The 21,210-nt window shown below is 38.8% G+C and overlaps 1 protein-coding gene across 3 annotated transcripts in view; it reads right to left on the reverse strand.

The window, feature by feature from the left end:
* Positions 1-21,210, reverse strand: part of vps8 (VPS8, CORVET complex subunit) — a 104,314-nt gene that overhangs the window by 25,457 nt on the left and 57,647 nt on the right. For all 3 annotated transcript variants that reach the window (XM_012970873.2, XM_012970874.3, XM_002936535.4), the window contains 11 exons: positions 20,497-20,616; positions 17,107-17,178; positions 15,099-15,218; positions 14,212-14,268; positions 13,469-13,551; positions 12,295-12,379; positions 8,642-8,740; positions 8,301-8,390; positions 3,535-3,581; positions 1,973-2,120; positions 85-174 (listed from right to left, as the gene is read on the reverse strand). In XM_012970873.2, coding sequence (XP_012826327.1) covers positions 85-174; positions 1,973-2,120; positions 3,535-3,581; positions 8,301-8,390; positions 8,642-8,740; positions 12,295-12,379; positions 13,469-13,551; positions 14,212-14,268; positions 15,099-15,218; positions 17,107-17,178; positions 20,497-20,616 — 1,011 coding nt within the window. The remainder of the gene's footprint in view (positions 1-84; positions 175-1,972; positions 2,121-3,534; positions 3,582-8,300; positions 8,391-8,641; positions 8,741-12,294; positions 12,380-13,468; positions 13,552-14,211; positions 14,269-15,098; positions 15,219-17,106; positions 17,179-20,496; positions 20,617-21,210) is intronic.

Consider the following 21,210-nt stretch of genomic DNA (forward strand, 5'->3'; position numbering starts at 1 on the left):
AAAGGAGATGCTTAAAATATTGTTTAATATTATATATATATATATATATATATATATATTGCAACTTTTCTACCGGAACATTACCATAAGCATGACTCGGAAAGCAGCTTCAACATCCCCTTTCTTCTCCAGGAGATATGCCAAGGTTTCATGATGATTGTGTCTTTGTGCAATCTACAGAGTAAGGGGACATTGTTTATTTTAGGTATTATTTCCATGAAAGCAGGCAACACAGTTTTTAAAAATATGTAGACGAAGTATATCATAGACAACTTATGGTACCTGTTATCCAGAATGCAACCTAGGGTCTTTCTGGATAAGGGTTCTTTGAGGTAAAACTTTAGACCGATGAGACAATGGTGCCTGTGTCTGCAGCAGAACAAAGCTGGACCCAGAACAAGTGTGTTCCTTACTAGACCTATGTCTTAATACTGCTTATTTTAAGTACAAGGTTTTTACAGACAATAACATGGTTGTGCTATGAGTTCACCTGAACCCTGAACACCTTCAAGGGAACAGCAAAAAATTCATTGGTTTAAATATGTGGATGACACCTAGGTCAAAATTAAAGCACATGAAGTTCCAGCCCTTACTGAACAGAACATGGTGAACAAAAACATCAAGTTCACATAGGAAGATGTGAAACACAGCAAAATGGCATTTTTGGACTGTGCAATAGTTATCTATATATAGTAAGATATAATATAATCTATATATAGTAAGATAAAACAACCGCTCTGTAAGAGATATTTAGACTAATGATCTTCATTGTCCTTAGTTCTACACCTTTCTGGAGACTGGCCTCCAAAACTCAACCAGTAATATATTAAGTTGCAATATAACCATCTTCTTACTAAAACTAAGAGCCTCTTACAAATATCCTCACCCTCAGTAGAAAGTTTAGGATGAAGCAAATATTATTGAGGCTCAGGATGCCAGTGCAGTGGGGGTTTATTAGTACTATATAGAAGGAATTGAGAATTTGATTTGCTTGCAGTAAAAAGCAGGGGCTTTTATGTCAGTTATTATTTGTGCAGGAGAACAAAATACAGTCGATACCTGAATCCTATGTTCTAGAAAACCTTGTGTATTAAGGGGCAAATTGTTGCTGTAAAACCTTATTGTGTGATCTAAAGTGATCTGTTGTATATGATATATGGAATACTGTATCTGTGTATTATATTAACTCTTTCTACCTTTAAAGGAGAAAGAAAGATAAAAACTAAGTAAGCTTTATCAGAAAGGTCTATGTAAATACAGCCATAAGCACTCACAGAAATGCTGCACTAACTTCTCTGTCAAAAGATTTGTTGTGTCTGTAATTTCTGTGCCAGAGACACGCAGCTCTCTGCTCTCTCCCCTCTCCTACTCTCCCCACCTTAGGAATGTGGATCTAAACCAATCAGCAGGAAGCTGACTCATAGTCTTTCAAACTGAGCATGTACACTTGGTCTCGGTCTAAGTGCAGGAGTGAGGAATTATGGGAACTTACACACACTTTACACAGCTCAGCATTTTTTCTTCCTGTTTGGCTTCTGATCATTTGAACAGGAGAAATATGGGGAGACTTAAGGACACTATTGACACAACTGAAGGTATGCCTGCAGCTTGACATTAACTCTTTATTAGCCTTTCCTTCTCCTTTAAATCCCATGGAAATTTTAAATATATAAATAAAAACTGAGAGGTGATTTTAATAGTAATTTGTAGCATTTTGGGTGTAAATAAGCTTTAAGCAAGGGTGGTGTACTTTATAATTTGCTATATAAGGGAATTCTCTCTATAGTACTGGGGATAGCGGCTTTTTAAATAATATCTAAAATTGTTAATGATTTACATATTATTGTTTTGTAGCTCAGATTTAGGTTTTTGGAAAGGTAGGGGCCTTAGCTCTTAATTTTACGGCACACTTCAGTCAGTAAACAGCCAAGTTTTGGGCTGGATCATAAGTACAAGTAATTAACAGGCTCACCTGTATCGTCTCCTCAAGTCTATAGTGTTCCAGGATCTGCAGCAGTGGAGCCACCTGTTCTGGATCATTTTGATACATCAAATCTATGAAAAGCTCTGTGATGTGTGGAAGAGTTTGTAATACTTCAGGAGTCACATGGGCTCCATCCCTATGGAAAGGAATAAATACTAAAGATGAATAGGAGAAGGAGCCATAGGATTAAGGTCAAAGGGAAGTTGTGGGAAGCAGATTCATTATAACACTGTCAGCAGAGGCCTGCAAGTAGAAAGGATTGGTGGGGGGGCACAGATGATGAAACTGAAAAACAGAGTAATAAGGCACTAGGAAAGTGCAAAAAATTAAGGCAAACTGCTTGCAATTTAATATTGTTCCATATGTAAAATGTATTTGCACATATGTGGGTCAGCACAGTGCTGCAATATATAATCTAAATGCTATATAAATAATAATAAGGGTTCAATTTCTCTAGCCAAATAGGGTTAATTGCCTCTTATCACAATTTTGCACTGGAAAGGAAAAATCACCCATGGTCTTTTTTAAAAAAACAAAAAAACAAAATGTGACAGCAGGAAGAGAAAGAGGGTAGCAGAATATGCCACTTTACGAGACACGCTGGTTACTTCAGTTTGCCTCCAGTTATGTTGTCAGACACAGATACTGAGCCTGCTGAGACCCTAGGGAAGTGCCCATTGTATTGCTGCATATGTCTGGTAGACTGGAGATAAAGATGGAGACAGGCAGAAGAAATAAGCAGATCCTTCTGATGTCATAATTCCCTAAACACCCGAGGACTCATGTGCTGCTCACTAGTTTAGACTCCCTTCACCACAAAAGAAGGATGAAGTGCAGTAACTACCAAGAGATGAAGCCGCACAGCAACTGTGAGGTGCAATAGGGAGTGAGGGCGCCCTATGCTAAATGTAAATGTCTATAAAAAGTACAAAGGTTTCAGTTACCACCATATTTTTTGGGGGGAGAGTTAATAAACATACACATACATGTCCAAGATATGTCTTTAACTTTTATTTTTTGTTGCCCAGAGTGCAAGGTACCCAATGTGTTTGCATCGGCAGGGCCTTTACTTTCATTTTATACAAAAGTTTTAGCAAAGTTTATAAACAGTGGCTTAACAATAGAGGAAGCAGACTCATGGTCTACTTTGTCCTTTGCTGCATATAAATCTCCACACCAGTTTGCAAACCGAGCGAATAGAAAGTAGGGATTTATATGCGAGTGGGTGGAAGACGACAGGTCATGTTCATGAAGTTACTCTACAACAGCTGCCACTTACCATTTCTGTAATAAAAAAATTATATATTGCAGGACAAATATTTCACTTATTATAGTACTGTACCACTTTAATAACTTAATAAATATAATATTTTAACTCAACGCAAGAGGCAATTTGGCAGCTTCATCAGTTAATATCTAAAAGCAGTACATAAGTTCATGGACAGTTTGGCTTTTGTTGTTTTGAATGTCATGAAGTGGTCCGAGAAGAGATGAAGTGCAACAGAAGAATGTACATACAAGAAATATATATTTTTTTATTATAAGACTACCTTGGATCAAGGAGACTTCTAAGGAACTGTAAAACCAATAACGGATCCTGTAATAAAATTAAGTATTGTTAATGCGAGGTTTAAATATTTATTTTTATTTTTTCACTATTGAAGCCACCTTATATAATTAATTAAGACAGTGCTAACACATTGTCTAGGCAAAGAAAACACACACCGATGTATTTGACCTATAATAAGCCTAATAAAGATCTGACTTAAACTGCTGTATCAAGAGAGACAGGTTGCAGAAGGGAGTATTGAAGAGCAACTTGATGATTCAGATGGTACAGAATTTTATATCACTTATATTTATTTAAAAAGCCAAGGCAAAAAGCATAAGCCTTTATAAAGAGCCTTTTTAATCAAACCACCTTTATCTTCTTCCAAGAGATGAAGCTATTACATTTTTGTGATAGTTCCTTTTAACAATAAATAAACATTACTGAAAAGCTAAATTAGGATGTACTTTCCTGCCAAGAAGTGAAGATGTTTAAACTATTTTAAACTGCCTAATAATGGAAGCTTTTAATCTCAATGCATGTGTAGCTCTTTATAAACGAATGACTGCTATCACAACAAGATTTTTTCGGTAAGCCACAGGTAGAACATTGGAAGCAAAAATCTCATTAGTTGCCACAGGTTTCTGCCCAGGAGTAAATTTGCTGTGTTTATAAACTCCTCCCATGGTGTTCAAAAGTCAAGGACTCAAGTCTAAAACTGGCCATACAGATTTAAACTACTAATTCTTCCCCTTCAGACCAAGTCTGCATTGGCACCTATTATTATCTGAACAATCAGCCCAGTATGGCTCAGGTGGCCACATTGGCCTAAGACAGGGGTGTCCAGACCTTTTCGCGCGGCGACCTCTTTGCGCAGCGATTGACTTTGGCTCCTCCCAGCATACGTACACATGCCCTATGTGCACTGCACTTCCGCATTTGCAGGCTCAGACGGGGTCCACCAGAAGTCCATGGGGGATCGACTGGTGGACGGCGATCAACGATTTGGCCACCCCTGGCCTAAGACCTTTAGGTTTATGGCCACTTTTAGACTCTTTAAAGGGGCTGTTTACCTTTATATTAACTTTTAGTTTATTGTAGAGAGTGCTATTATGAGACAATTTGCAATTGGTCTTTATTGTTTATAATTCACATATTTTTAATTATTTTTGTTTAGCAGTTCTCTAATTTGGAATTCCAGCAGCTACCTGGTTGCTAGGGTCAAATTTAACCTAGAAACCAGACAGTGGTTTGAAAGAGACACAGAAATATGAATAGAGGAGGGCCTAAATAGAAATATAAGTAATAAAATGTAACAATAACAATAAAACTGTAGCCTCACAGAGCCACAGTTTAGGCTGCAGAAGGCAGAAAAGCAGAGAAGGCAGAAGGCAGCAAATAATTCAAAAACTGACCAACTGAAAACTTGCTAAGAATAGGCCATTCTATAACTAAAAGTTTAGCTTAAAGTGAACCATCATTTTCTGCCAGTTGAAGAAAAAGGCTCCCTGTAGCACCAAAGGCACCCACAAACTATTGTTACATCAAATGCCCATGGGCTGGGGTAAGGTAAGTTAATTTGGAGAACACGTAACTACATGTGAACGCTACAACAGGAACTTTCCACTGTCTTTACACCAATGATTCTGATTGCCCTAGAAGATCAGGTTATTTTTGATTTCCACAATTTCCCTGTACATGTCCCATAGGGATTTTTGTAATATATGATATTTAAAAAAAAAAAGTCAATATGGAACTAAAACTTTTGTTCTTCCTCAAAGGAATTTTTAAAGCTACTTAAAAAACTTTGCTTCAGGCTGGTACATAAGAGACGACTGTGAAATTTACACAGACCAACATCATAAAAAGAATTCTGTGGTGAAGGTCAGGCAGATGGAATCCCTGCTTTGTTAAAGATGTGCTAATGAACTCATTAAGTGTCTGCTGGCACAAATGATCCAACTGAAACAGTTAGAGGTGAAAACATACACACAAAAAGTAACTGTCTCGTAAATAAATCTTTATGTTTTCAACTTCCTCAGTGGCAGCAGGTGGTAGATATACATCTGCATAAGTGCATGCATGTCTACTTCATGGACACAGTTATTGTATAGGTGCCTTGCATTATGTGTACATGTTGCAATATTAAGGATGTAGCTGTAGCTAGGCAAGGGCCCCAGCTGCTACTGGCCATACTGTTTTATTATTACATCCCTGCTTTGGAATAGAATTAAAATTGTTTATCAATGATTTTAAGCAATACAGATAATGGGAGAAGCAATATGCTTTATTTTTTTTTATCTGCAACAATGGACAATCTCTGCAATTCTACAGTGCTGAGCTACATGTAAATATACATTTAAATCACAAAATTAGTTCTGGTACTGAAAATAGGACAACAAAGCACTTTTCATTACATAAACTAGTATTTACCCATCATATTATAAAATATGCTGCCTCCCAATGTTTCCTCTAATCTGAGTGTTTTTGCACACACACAAAACAAATTGCAGCATGCACAAATAATTTTGTGTGCAAACACCACATTTTGTAATTATTCTGACCAGAGTATACTGTTTTTAAAAAATGCACAGACAGGTTTAAAGGAGAATTATTGGATAAATGGGAAAAACCCTAACTCTGTAGGCAATTATGAATAATATATGGTGCTGGTTTCCCTTTGTGCTTAAAATTAATCCTATTTGTAAAAATGGCCCCTTTGTTGGAGCTCCCTATAGATCCTATCTCTTCTCTGACCATGTTTGAAATGAAGGGTGGGCGTGTCCTAACGGTCCACAGTAGGAGGGGGATAGCCAATCACAGCCCTGCAGTCACACAAGCAAAGACAGGCTTCAGGTCAGCCTGTCAAACACAACTTTTTAAGCACAATCCTTCTATATCTAGAGGAGTATAATTCACTGTTACATTCTTAATTTTTATAGAATTTGTCTCCTTTAAAATGTACAACAGGCTGATTGGAGCGTTTATCCACAGGCTGAGAATTAGCCTGGTATGGCCGTAGCAAGTTGCAAATTAAACCCAAGAGTAAAGTACAAACTGACCATTCCTATATTTCAGGTAAAATTAAGGGGGTTCATATATATACACTATGGGGCTGATTTACTAATCCACGGTCCAAAGGCATCCGAATGCGTTTTATTCGTAATGATCGGTATTTTGTGATTTTTCCGTAAATTGTCGCGACTTTTTCGCAGCCATTACGACTGTTTCGCAAAATGCCGCAACTTTTTCATAGCGTTACGACTTGCGCGAATTGTACGAAAGTTTCGGATTCATTCAAGCTTCAGTATCGTGACTTTTCTTGGGCCAGGTTGGAGCTGCAGAGTGCCATTGAGTCCTATGGGAGACTTTCCTTGGGCCGGGTTGGAGCTGCAGAGTGCCATTGAGCCCTATGGGAGACTTTCCTTGGGCCGGGTTGGAGCTGCAGAGTGCCATTGAGCCCTATGGGAGACTTTCCTTGGGCCGGGTTGGAGCTGCAGAGTGCCATTGAGCCCTATGGGAGACTTTCCTTGGGCCGGGTTGGAGCTGCAGAGTGCCATTGAGCCCTATGGGAGACTTTCCTTGGGCCGGGTTGGAGCTGCAGAGTGCCATTGAGCCCTATGGGAGACTTTCCTTGAGCCAGGTTGGAGCTGCAGATTGCCATTGAGTCCTATGGGAGACTTTCCTTGGGCCAGGTTGGAGCTGCAGAGTGCCATTGAGCCCTATGGGAGACTTTCCTTGGGCCAGGTTGGAGCTGCAGAGTGCCATTGAGCCCTATGGGAGACTTTCCTTGGGCCAGGTTGGAGCTGCAGAGTGCCATTGAGTCCTATGGGAGGCTTCCAAAATCATGCAAAGTCTGAAAGTTTTGCTCGCCAGTTACGAGCACTCAATACGAAAAAGTCGCGACAATGTACGAGCTTTTCACGCAAGTCGTAATGGTTACGAAAAATGTTCATTTTCCAATCGGAATTTTTCCAATTCGGATTCGGATTCGTGGGTTAGTAAATCAGCCCCTAGGTGTGCGTTATGTGTCAGGATTTAAAGTCCCCATTCTATCACTAAGCTATCGAAGGGATCGCCAGACAGCTGTCTCAGACGGGCTCCTAACTGTGCCCTATTTGATTATGAAGCAGCAGATTGGGACAAACCACAAACAGCAAGACATCCCCTAGCCATGACTTTAGCTGAGCTAAGAAAATGCTGCCCTGATTGCAATTTTATTTGCATGGTGTCAGTACAGCCCTGCAACATGCAGTTAGCAGAGATACTAAATGACTCCTGCCTGTAGTTGGGGAATGATGGGAGCTACAAAATGCAGATAAAGTTTATACAGGAGCAGTGGCCGGCTCCATGTTGGTTTGAGGTCAGCTGGTTTAAGGTGAGAGCTCTGTGAAGACTATCAAGTTCTCCCACAGGCTTAGTGCATAGGGTCATTATTGCGCTGAAACAGGAAAGAGCCTCAAACTGTAGCCAAAAAGTAGGAAGCATGGAATTGTCAGAAATGTCATTTCTGTATAGTACATAAAATATAGATCGATAAAACGAACATTTATATTATGCTTGTATACAAGCCAGGTGCTGCTCTAACCAATCTATTCATGGACAAAAATACTCTGTAAAATATATTTACAGAAAGTATATTCTAGGACTCCATAATGTACTATCCATACTCTAGATATCCTGGTGTCTAATTACCTCTTCATGTGACATTTACTACAGAAAACAAAAACCTTTTTGTATCCATAATATCACAAAATGCAGAATTACCTTGAGCTTTCCAATGACATCTTCCAAATGGCTGCTAAAGTGTGTACATACAAGGTCAGCTGCTTTACTAGGGCATAACAATATTAGTTCCTGGTGGGGAGAAGAAGACATTAATGACAAACAAATCCAATTCTGCTAAAGCCAGCTCTTAGACATAAGAATATTTTTATTACATATAACATCACAATTTATTATCCTCAGACTCTGAGCCCAAACCAGCAGGGTCTTTAGGACTAGAGGTGGGGACTAATAAGCTATTCAAATAAATGATTATATTATCCATATGAAAAAAGAAACACAAGCTACAACACAGCTACAAGTGTGTTCTGAAAGAAAGATACCTCCATGTGCTGCATGGTTTTGTCCCATGTGGCTTCCTTCTCCTCAGCACTATAACCAGGGATTGATAAGATGTTATGAATGTAGTTGAATACATCTTGCTGCAGAACACAAGAAAAATCACACATGAAAATGAAAAAATATCTGATTTCCAAAACAATACAAGGAAACCACAACCAAACATTCTTCTTTTTTTTTTTTTTTTTTTTTTTTTAACATTCTTCTTCTTAAATGACTCATAAACCTTCCTCTCAAGGACATTTCACAGTCATGGAACAAGGACACAGATACGTGTTTTGTAGGTCTCAATACCTAAGAAACGTCAATTTGTTTAGTAGCGCAGTGTATTAGCACTTGGTTCTGACACATAGACGTGTATTAATGTAGGGTAATAAGGTGCAGTAACTGCATCTCCATGTTGAATCTTTACTTAACTCTGTTACCTGTCTGCTGTGATAAGTGGTCCCATGAGTAGGATGAGAAAGCATGTAAACCAAATCAAATAAGAAAAGGGATTTATTACTCACAGTTAAATCCGTTTATCTCTATTCCTATGGGGGACACAGGTACCATGAGTTTAAATCCCCTCCCATCAGGAGGCAGGACACATAGGACTAGAGAGAAATGTTGAGAAATTCCTTTTTTGTGCCTGGGGACACAGGAACCATGGGGATCTACCAAAGCAGTTCCCTAGCCGGGCGGGAATAAACAGTACAACAATAGGCAATACAACATATAGGTCCCAGGGAGGCCCTGGAGACCTGATTTGGGGGGGGGGGGGGAGGTGATGCCTGCCATCACGAACATTCTCCTGTAGTTCATATTTTTTCTGTAGTAAAACCGACAGAGCTGAAACCTGAACTTTCAGGGATCCTAAACTCAATCCCTTACTCAAGCCCTCTTGAGAAGCGGAACATCAGTATCTTCATATTGTGCTTCATGATCTGAACACATGAAAGATTTTCCAAATTCTGTGGTAAGCCTTTAAAGATGCCACTTTTCTGGCCTTAATCATGGTCTGTGCCACTTCCTTGGAGAAGCCCTTCTGAATCAGAATCGAAGGTCTAAGTGGAATATCCCTGGATTGGGGTGTAGAATGGGTCACTGATCTAGTGTGTCTGCCTGTGTTGGCAGTCTCATTGGTGGTTTGACTAAGTCTTCCATCAGATCTGTGAATCACGAGTGCCATGGCCAGTGTGGTGCGACTACAATGAAAGGTGCCCTTCTCTCTCTTCATGCTTTTTGGAATCCGAGGAAACTTGCCAAGCGGCGGAAACACATAAGCCAGAGAACACTCCCACGTTGCCCTCAGAGCATCTATTCATACCGCTAGTGGGTCTTTTGACTTTGCAATGATCCTGTTGACTTTGCGATTGTGATGGAATGCCATCAGATCAAGCCAAACCTGGCTTTTGCACAGTTAAATATCCTGCTCACATTGTTTGGTGCTGACACACTACAGCTACCCCCTTGGCGATTGAGGTATGCCACAGTGGTGATGTTTCGAAGGTCCAGGCCTTCCAAATGGGACTTTCCAAAATATTGATTAGGAGTCTCGCCTCTGCTGTTGACCAGATGCCTTGAGCAGTTTGGTTCCTGAAGGTTGCCCCAGTCCAACAGACTGGTGTCTGTGGTGATTACTTGCTAAACTGGTTCCACAAAAGATCCATGTCTCTGATCCATCCACAATGTGAGGGAGTTGCAGCCAGCACTCTGATGCACTTCTGCAGTGATGAAACTGAAATTGAACAAATGGAACCGCTTCAGTTGAGGACACCATCACTTCCAGAACCTTCATGCAGAAGTGGATTGAGGGACTGGGTGCTGATTGTAGTTGATGTGCCAGGGACACTAGTTTTTAAACTTTTTCCTCCGAAAGAAATATTCTTCCCAGGGCTGTATCAAAAATAAGACCCAGGAAATGCATATGTTGAGACGGTAAAAGAAATTACTTTGTTCTGTTGATCAACCAACCAAATCATTCCAGCATCTTCACTGATAGTTCCAAAGACGTTTCTGCTAGATGTTTTGAGGGGGCCTTGAACGCGTAAAAGATACTCCTTGGAATCTGAGGTTGGCAGCCATAGCTCCCATTAGTTTGGTAAAAATCTTCGGGGCCAAAGACAGACCGAATGGCAGTGCCACAAACTGGAAATGTAGGTCATGTGGAAAGACTAGCACATGAAGATAGGTGTTCTTCGTGTCCAGAAAAGCCAGGAACTCCCCCGGTTCCATTGCCTGTATGTCAGACCTGCCCGACTCCATTTTAAATTAGCGGTAAATGACCACACCAGGTGGTCCGCTGTCATAGTGACTGGACTGAGGATCAAATGCAGTTAACCCTGGTGAGGGTCCCATGAGGGGAGAACTTCAGTTCTTCTTGTGTCCTGTCTACTGATGGGAGGGGATTTAAACCCATGGTACCTGTGTCCCCAGGACGTAAGAGAAAAAAACCCTAAAAGGATGTAGTTGCATGGGTTAAAATATTATAGAACTTGTGGTGCTGCATGCTGCATCAAAATCTCCTGTGGAGTTCAGCCCTTAGGCTGGTTAGTTTTAGCTATATGATGGTAAATGCTGTGCTCTTGCACTGTTAATCTGGGCTTTTTATTGGTTTATACTCTCAGCCCCAAGGGAAAACATGCAATTAAGCAGTTATGCTGTGCCTCAGAAATAAAACATCTCTGCAATAAGGAATGAAAGAAACCAGAGTATGAATTTTCCTGTGTGACAAATACACACAGTTTGCCCCAAATCTCTCAAGCAGGAGATGATGCTGTATCACAGGACTGTTGTATGAGTCTTCCAGTACAGCAGCTGTATGACACTAAAGATCTGACTGTGACTTCCCAGTATAATATAGTTTATTATCTAAAAAAAAAATCAATGGCTTGCCCAAGCCTGAAAATTACAATTCAACATTGTATGCAACTTTGAACATAAGCAGTTAACGCGGGAAGTTTGGTGAGGAAACAGTGGGAAGTCATTAACTAACACTGTCCTCTGGTGGAAAAACCTACAGAGGAATTAGCTATGGTCACCGCTAAAATTGGTAAAATAATGTAAGCAGATTTAGGGTTGGTCAGTATGGGTTAGGCTAATGTCTCCCCCACGGGGAGATTTAGTTGCTGCGATTTTTAAAAAGCGAGTTCCAGCGACAAGTCTCTCAACTTTTCCTGACAAGCGATTACTAGAGATTTCAACAACGGAGCGATTCTATTTCCCACAAATCAAGGTGTCATATTCCCCGCCCACAATTAGAAATTACATTCAGTTCAATAGGGAAATCGCAGGGACTTCCCACTCAGTGGGTTTTACTTTCAGCGGTTTTGAATGACAATGTTTTCTTTGTAAAATCGCTTTAAAATGAGTCTCATAGCGATTCGCAGCGATAAGATGTTTGACGTAGTATCATCGGTTTAAGTACTGGCGATTTATATTCTTCTCTATGTAGAGACAAAACAAGCGACTTGTTGCTGGAACCCACTTTTTAAAAATTTACAGCGACTAAATCTCCTTGTGGGACATTATCCTTACTGTCCTGGGGCAACTTTGCCAAGGTTTAGTAAATGAACTTAATGACCGAGTTTATTCATAATCTGCCTTATGTTGTGCTGCAGCAGAAGCTTCAGTGCAAATTGTAGCGTATACACACCTTCCGTATGGGGTCTTGCATGTAGCAGTCTATGATTTTATCATACTGGTGTTTCCGCTCATACATAAACTCACAGATCTGATAGCTGTTGAAAGTGGGAAAAGTAAAATAATTAAATCATAGTGAGGTCTCAGTATTATTATACAGTAGGTCATTTATACCTCAATAACTTCTGTCTAATTGCTCCAAATGTTAATTCACTTTTGATTTTAAATTTATTTGTAAATGTAACTGAAAGAAAATGCCTCTAGTTAATACATGTACTCGGGAGCAGAAGCAACAGCATTAGACATATTGATTTTAAATACACTTACAAATAACTTTTGTACAATTGATAATGTCTTATTAATACATATTCTTTCTAAGAATTACAGTTTGCTTTCTATAAAACAAAAACCCCTACAGTTTTCCTACACTCTTAAATGTACAGTCATGTTTAGATATACAGTAATGTATATAGTTCATGTTAATTAACTGTTAATTAACTGCTTAAAGGGATTCTGTCATGATTTTTATGGTGTACTTTTTATTTCAAAATTGCACTGTTTACACAGCAAATAATTCACTCTACCATTTAAAATGTTATCTTGAACCAACAAACATAATTTTGTTGTTGTAATATTGGTGTGTAGGCACCATCTCAGTGCATTGTGCCTGATTCTGAACTTTCAGAAGAGCTACACATTAGATCTGCTTTCAGGTAACCTATTGTTTCTCCTACTCCCGTGTAACTGGAGGAGTCCCAAGCCAGACTTGGATTTCTTACTATTGAGTGCTATTCTGATATCTACTGGGAGCTGCTATCTTGCTACCTTCCCATTGTTATGCTGATCGGCTGCTGGGAGGGGGGTGATATCACTCCAATTTGTAGCTTATCAGTAAAGTGCTACTAAACTTTATCAGAGTACAGGTCACATGGCTGTGGCACCCTGGGAAATAAAGAATATGGCTAGCCCCATGTCAAATTTCAAAAATAAATATGAAAAAATTGTGTTTTTAAAAAAAAAACATCTACTATCGTGCATAGTCTATAGTAAAGCTCTCAGGATCTTGTGTGACAGGAGGTAGAGCTCTTATGATTAAAAATAAACAACATTATTAACAGTATTTTAAACTGAACTGAAAATCCCTTGAATAGACTAAAAAGAGGTCTGGAAATAGTAAGTAACTTTACAATTGTGCTCTTTCTGCTAGCTGGATCAGTCTGTTCTCTTCAAATTGCACAACTCCTCCAGCATGAAGAAGTTCAAGGAGAACCTGATTGTAGAAGGAATAAATGAGCAAAAAATGAATAAAGCAGAGGGTTGTTGCTTTAGCTATAGTTCTAAAATAAATAAATAAAGGATTTCTGTGATAACGGGACACCTTTTATTGGCTAATTCAACATCCTTAACTGTGCTGGGCCCCTATACAAAATAGCCACTTCTTGCTTTGCCTGTCTTTTACTGGTTCTTCTGGTCAACCAATGCCCAAATTAGAGGTAAACAGACATAAGTATGTGCCTAGCGCCGCCACCCCCCCCCCCAGTGCCTCTTGCCTAGCCTTAGTTCTAGCCCTGACATTTTTAAATCACACTATTTACATACATAAATTAACTAATATGACTTCTTCATGGGAATCCCTGTTATGACCCCAACTTTCTTAAAGGTAAGGAATGCAAGTCTGCATTAAATACACAGTTTATCGATATAAGTGGTATATTTGTAGATGTTTGTTATTTAGAATTTAGTTAGTGAAAAAAAGGTTTAGCTGGCAACAGCTAGTTTAGCTGGAAACTGTGAGAAAGTTGCTTTAATACTACCAGGTGCAGTTTGTTAGTGAGAAAGTCACTAACAATGTGAGAAAACTCTATTGAATGATGTATTTAGTTCCATATTTGCAGCTGAATAAGTAATAAATTAACAGTTAATGCTGTACCTGCTGTCGTTCAGAATGTCGGGAATCATCATCTGGACTACACAGGAATTCTAAAACCTGTCTCAGGAACAAAATGTTGTAATGTGAATCAATCTGCTTATCTACAGAAATGGCCATACAGAAGTATGTATATTTAATTCTATGCATCTCTTTAATGTTCTATCTAATTCACGCTAAATGATCACAGATTTTCTAAAAAGTTTACATGTGCAAACCCTTGTCCAATGTGAGTTATTTTAATTATGAAAGGTTATATTTTTATTTCTTGAGTAAAACAGGGAAATTAATATTCTCCATGTCTGCAGTATAGATAATTATACTACCGGTATACAACCCTTCCCAACCCTTTTATCCTTTTGTTGTAACTGTTTGTTAGCAGGAGTCCATTATGCAGGGCGTTTATCGGTGCACTGGTACACTAATGATGTACCTCACAAGAACCAAATATAGATCCAGTTTTCCTGTTTGCTCTGTTTAGCTCAAGAGATTGGCTACACGCTGTCTATTTACATTGGTCTTTTCCTTCTACCCTTGATGTATGGCTCTGTATCAAAAAATCTTTTAAAGTACAAAGGTAAAGGACACTGCCAACTAAGTATTAGACAAAGACGGAAGAATGCAGAATGCTGAAGGCATGACCTTGCCACAAAGACTAGCATTCATATTTTAATGCATAGGCAGAATTTGGTGCATATCAGCTACCGTGGATAGTAAGATGGACTCTGATGGGTACTTTAAGCACTTATAGACAAGCTGCCAAAACTAATATTCCAGCATCACTGAATAAACTCCTGGGTATCAGATGAGGAGATGCTGCAAGTACACCGTTATCAGCTATTTCATATGTATGGTTTATGTACAAACCTAAATAGTCATTTGAATTTTACCTGGTCAAACAACATTCGGTTCACAAAAAGTGTATTATCTGGCTTGGCAAGCTGTCGGGCTAGGAAAGTAAAGAGGCAGCCGACTTGGGATGGAGTAAAGTCAGAGTTTTCCACCATGACCTGGAGAAAATAGGTGAACATATATAACACTATACAAAGAAATGTTAGTTATTTACAACTGGTATGATATAAAATAACCTATATATGTATTCACAGGCATATTAACCTATATGCAGTGTTTCAATGTTTCATTAAATGTTAGAGCTGTGAATTAAAGCAAATCTGTGAGAGAGCTTGTTGAGTCTTGGTGTAGCTCAACTTTGTCTAATTATACTGCAGAGAGGTAATGCATTGAGTAAATATAGTCCAGTCTGGCTTTTTATTGAGAGGTAGCCAAGAGTGGCGCAAGCCAGTTCAAAGCTATCACCCAGCGAGCAGATGCTTTAACTTTTAAGGCCAGTTTGTTCTGTATTTTAGATACAGTTTTGGAAGGAATTGATAGTAATGCAAGCTCTGGATCAGCGGAAATATCAGTTTGGAACAGTTGCGAAACCAGTTGGAAAGTTTGGACCAAAAAGTTATGTACTATGAACATGTCCACCTAGAATGAAAATAGCCTACTCGGGTCTGACAGCCCTGAAAACAAGTTAGCGGATAGGTACGAATAAATGTATTTTTTAGAAATGGTGTAACATATCATCTAGAGAGGAGTTTATATGCAGTTTCTTTCATACTTGTGCAGGGAGAGATTCTTTTCACAGATTGCCAGATTTTTTTTCCATTTGTGGGGTGAGAAAGAAGTATGCAGATTTGTTTCCCAAGACTTCATGTAGCTACAGGGGACATCCAGTGCTACGGTTATCAGTATACAGAGAGTATAACTGAGAAACAGATCCTGAAAGGTGCATGGGAGACTTGCAATGGGACTCAAATATGGATGTTTTAATGTAGGATGTTGGGGGCCTTGTGAAAGAGAGAAATGTAGAATTTGAGTATAGTGAAAGTGTTCTGAGGGAGGAATTTTGTCCTTTTCCTGGCAGGCTTCAAAGGATTTCGAGTCTTGAGGTTATTATCATATATTAGTATGATAATTGTGTTGAGTCCACCAAGAGAAAACTTTAGGGGCTAGTCCTGGGGGTACTCTGTGTTATCTATTAAGGGTTGTAAGTTATTATGCGTTTGATGTGTTAGTAATTTAGGCTTTGAGGATGCTCAGAGTTTTAGGTGGAATAAGATTATGGGGTCTCTTATGAGAATGTATGTTTTGTGTTACTGTCCATAATAGGGAAGTTGTTTGTAGGGGGTACATGTATTGTATTGTAATGGGCTACATGCCACTGAATATGGGGAGACAGCCTAAAGGCTTTATAATATGATAGAAGGTGTGGAACATTAAAGAAGTCTAGGTAATATAATCATGGGGGCAGTTGCTGTTCGCCCCAGTAGAGAAATCTGTAATTTTGTCCAATCTGCAAGTCTCCCATGCAATGATTTGAAGGTGGAGGGATAATTTGCTTTAGAAAGCAAGGTATATGTTTTTGTAATTTTAACACCCAAAAAAGTGATTGTTTTTGTTCCCACTGAAAAGGAAAAGTTCCAATAGCTTTACTTGATGGGAAGAGATGTTGATTTGCAATGTTGACCTTTAGGCCTGAGATGTGATAGAATTGATCTAGAGCTTGAAATAAAGTAAGGAGGCTCGTCAAGGGCATGGTCACCATCATGCATAAGTCACCAGCCTACAAGCTGATCTTATAATCTTTTGTACCTTTGGTGTAGCTAATGCAAAAAGTAGTGGAGATAAAGGCCACCCCTGATGGGTCCCTCTTCCAATCTGTACAGGAGAGGATGATTTATTAAACAATCTAATGTTTGCTGTTGGGCCATTATAGAGAACTTGGAGGTAGCAATAATTTTTTTTTCATAGTACAAGCACTCTAGACCAAGCAAATTGAAGTCTGGTGAGTTAAGATTAAATAGCTGTTTGTCATAACAAGTTTGTTTATACCTTCAGAAGAATATCCACAATACGTTGCTGATGTTCCACTGCTTGCTTATCATTTGTAAAGTCTTCAAATGTCTGAAAGGAATGTAAAGAATAATCATCTTTATTAACTTGTCTATTGTTGCTGTTACATTACAGTTTCTTCCTGTAAGATGAATATTCTATGTATTGTAGACACACATTTAAAGGAGCGCAGATACACAAACTTACAGATTTATCACAAAAGTGTATTTATCAAGTAGGCACTGTTACACTGACTTAGGTGCACCCAATCCAGACAAACCTTATGGCCATTTGAATGATTTGGCTTTAGAGATGTGACAGAGAAACATGTGCTGCCAGGTGAGACAGGAAAGGTCTAGACCCTTCCTGATTTCCGTTACTCAATATTTGTTGCACTGAAATTCTTTTGGATTTATAGCATTTTTGTAGAAACTTTCTGGCGACTATTTCACTCTTATGGTGTGGTTCTATATGTGAATCTAATTGGGGAATAATTGGAAGAAAGACCAGAAACCATTCAGTGTGACAAACAATAATTATTCATTAAAGGAACAGTAACACCAAGAAATAAAATGTTTCAAAGTAATTAAAATAAAATATACTGTTGCCCTGCTCTAGTAAAAGTTCTGTTTCAGAAACTTTTATATGAATACCCTGCTGTGAAGCAAGAAGTTAGTTGCCTGCGACAGATCTCTGCTCCACTGGCAACAATAGGAATCACCAGTGGAAAGGCCTAGGCATTGCCTCGGCTTTCCAAAGTCGCACACAGAAGGAGACTTTCCACCGGTGACTCCTATTGTTGCCAGCGGACAGGCAATTTAGAGCGGTTAATCACCCTCAGTACGAGAGATCTATTATGAGCAACCAACTTGCTCCGTGGGACATTAGACTAAAGCTAGAAAAAGAGAGAAAAGGCACAGGTTACTTAGTAGATAACAGATAAAATACCATTGTATTCTAGAGGACTTATCAGTTATCTGCTATGTAACCTGTGCCTTTTTTCTTTTTTTCCAGTTTGAATGGCTACACAGCAGTAAACACTAGTTTGCTTTAGAAACTCTTCTTTAGTTTATATAAGTATATAAACTAAAGAAGAGTTTCTAAAGCAAACCAGTGTTACCAGGGCAGGGCAACAGTACATTATATTTTAATTACTTTAAAAAATTTTTGGGGTTACTGTTCCTTTAATATTATTGGCATTATTAATATTAATCAATATTAACATTTTAAATTAATACTTAATAGGTCAACAATCTGCCTATATGCAGCATTTTGCTTTCTGGTCAATAACATCTAAGCGTTACATATTCCTGCTTGTCTCTCACAATTCCTACTACACTACTGAGCAGTGTCTAGGATACTCACTTGGCCTATATTTTACTGGTCTGCCGGGAAATATTATACTTATTGTCAATGTTATTAATAGGGAAGAAATAAAAATATAGGCAAGCTTGCATTTTTTTTCTAGAAAAGGTGGCAACCCTGGCAGTATTATGCTCAGAGGCAAGGGCTTTATAAGTGAGTCACAAACATGAGAAGGAACTCATGATCAAAGTGGTCTATGTGTCATGGCCACTGATGTAAAATCATAGCTCCCTTACAATGTCACTTAAAAGGAGCAAACATAGCTAAATATAATATAATTAGAACAGGGATGCAAATTATTGTATTAGTCGTACTTCATTCAATATTGCTATAAATAATTATCCATAAATCCCTTGTAACTTCTGGGGAGCAGGGACCTCTGATCCTATTGTTTCATTGTGTAAACCTTGTTTGTTATAAAATGACTGTAAATTACTGCATTACATAAAAAGATGATGAAGATTATATGTTCATACTATAAGACATAATACCCGTTACAATTATGTAATACAATTACAAAAGTAGTATTGTTGGGCTTCCTTTCCTGAGATAAGAAGATAGTATTTCTCATTAAAAAAATTGTTATTTAAATCTTTTTGGCAGGTCCTTCAACTTTACAGTGTGTTGTCTCTGTGTCTCAGAACAATCACTGCCTCACATTAACGGGGAAAGCAAGCAAAGACCAGCATTGTAACAGCACACGGCCACATCTGCTCTATGGAAACAAGAAATATATACAGATGGAATATTTTTATTCTTGGTTGCTAGCTTAAGTATAACAGACTATGCTGATGCCTTGTAACAGTTTAATTACCATCTCCCATTTTGTTCCAGATTATGAGCTTGGAGCGACTTGAATAAACCTCATTTAATTTTGCCTGAGTCCCCAAAGGACTGTACTTCAGAAAAAGAGACTTCAGAGGGAGAAAGACGCTTGGATTAAATGTCTTCTCTTTGAACTAAAGCTGAGTCGTGTTGCAGATAATAAGCAAACATTCCCCCAGCAGATGAAAGCAAGGCATTGGGGAATCAGGGGGATAGGGGGCCACAGTTTCTCACTTGCAAATCACAAGGCACTGCTATATAAGTGTACAGCATCTGGTCAGCTCCTATCATTAACTAGCAGAATACAGTAAGGAATCTCCATGGTAGCATTAGTAAGTAATCTATAAAGCACAAGCAAATAACCCTATCATGCTCATGCTCAAGTCATTATTTTGTGTAAGTCGAAACGTAGAATTTTACAAAATCGTACAGTTTTTCACCTATTAAAAAACTATAATATTATTTTTTCCTGTTATTTCTATAACGACAACGACAACAGCAAAGTTCTGCATCCTAAAGGATTATAGAAAAAATAACTATTTTGTGAATCAGTATGGCAAGGCATGAATGAAACATTAAATGATAAATTAGGCAGTAAAACAGCAGACGAGCAGAGTGGGACAAATTATGTTTAAATCAAAGTGCCTAAGGGTGAAGACATATGGAGCTCCTAGTAGCAGCTACTTGTCATGGTTACTAAACGCCAGAAAATACCCTGCCACAGACAACTGAAAATTGCCACTGCTAAAACACACGTAGAGACAATTATCAGTAAAAGATCAGCAATGTCAGTTTAGTAGCCATGACAAGTAGCTGCTACTAGTAGCTCAATGTGTTTTCACCCTTAGGGCAGTGGCAGACGGGGAGATTAGCCACCTGCGAAAAATCTTTGTTGCTGTGGGCGACTAATCTCCCCGAAATGCCACCCCACCAGCAAGAATGTAAATCGCGGGTGGGATGGCATATGCATGGCTTTGATTTCCTGAAGTCGCCCGAAGTTGCCTTGAGAGGAAACTTCGGGCGACTTTGGGAAATAGTAGTGACACGTATGCCATCCCACCGGCAATTTACATTCCTGCCAGTCGCCCACGGCAAACGAAGATTTGTCACGGGGTGACTAGCCTCCCCGTCTGCCACTTAAAAGTTGTTTCAGCTGAGACACTCCCCTGTAAAACTGGCAAGAAATATTTTCTCTCTTACCAAGGCTAGTACATTGAGGAACTCCCGTGTATCAAAATGCAGCAGGGTACGTATATATGGATACACCTCCTCTTCTTGTGGGGTCTCTGGAGAGTGCAAACGGATCAGGAACTCAAAAACCTGGGGGGAGAGAAAGACAGAAAGAATTACAGTGCTGAGGAATATGTTGGCGCTTTATAAATAAATGTTAATAATAATAATAAGTAACACACATTGGAAATGGATAGTTAATGTCTCCTAACATAAAAATTGAGTTATGCATCTATTTATTCTGATTTTGGCTAAGCTGTTCATTATGAAGCTTTATACAATCTCATAACAAGTGTACTTGGAATGTTGCAGGGACCATAGTAAGCAGTGTTCAGGACTATAGCCTGTAACATAATATGGACTTGCTAATAATAATAAACATTACAGTATTTAAAAATCCAGTTGATATGAGTGGAGCTGTGCTGCTTACTATCAGCTAGGCTTTAGACTGAACTTAGCTTTATTCAGCGATGGGCAGCCCTGTTTGAATCTTACTTCAGCTTTCAGCTTCATCCACTGTACACTTCCTATTCTACAATATGGTATTTCCCTGTATAAGTGGTATTTCTATGTTATCTCTCTGTACAAGTGGTACTTCTATGGTATTTTTGTGCAAGTGATGCATATTTGTAGCTGGAACTGTACAATGACATTGTGACATTTGGCTACACTTGACTAACCTTA

The sequence above is a fragment of the Xenopus tropicalis genome, chromosome 9, assembly GCF_000004195.4.
Source record: "Xenopus tropicalis strain Nigerian chromosome 9, UCB_Xtro_10.0, whole genome shotgun sequence".
Classification (NCBI taxonomy): Eukaryota; Metazoa; Chordata; class Amphibia; order Anura; family Pipidae; genus Xenopus; species Xenopus tropicalis.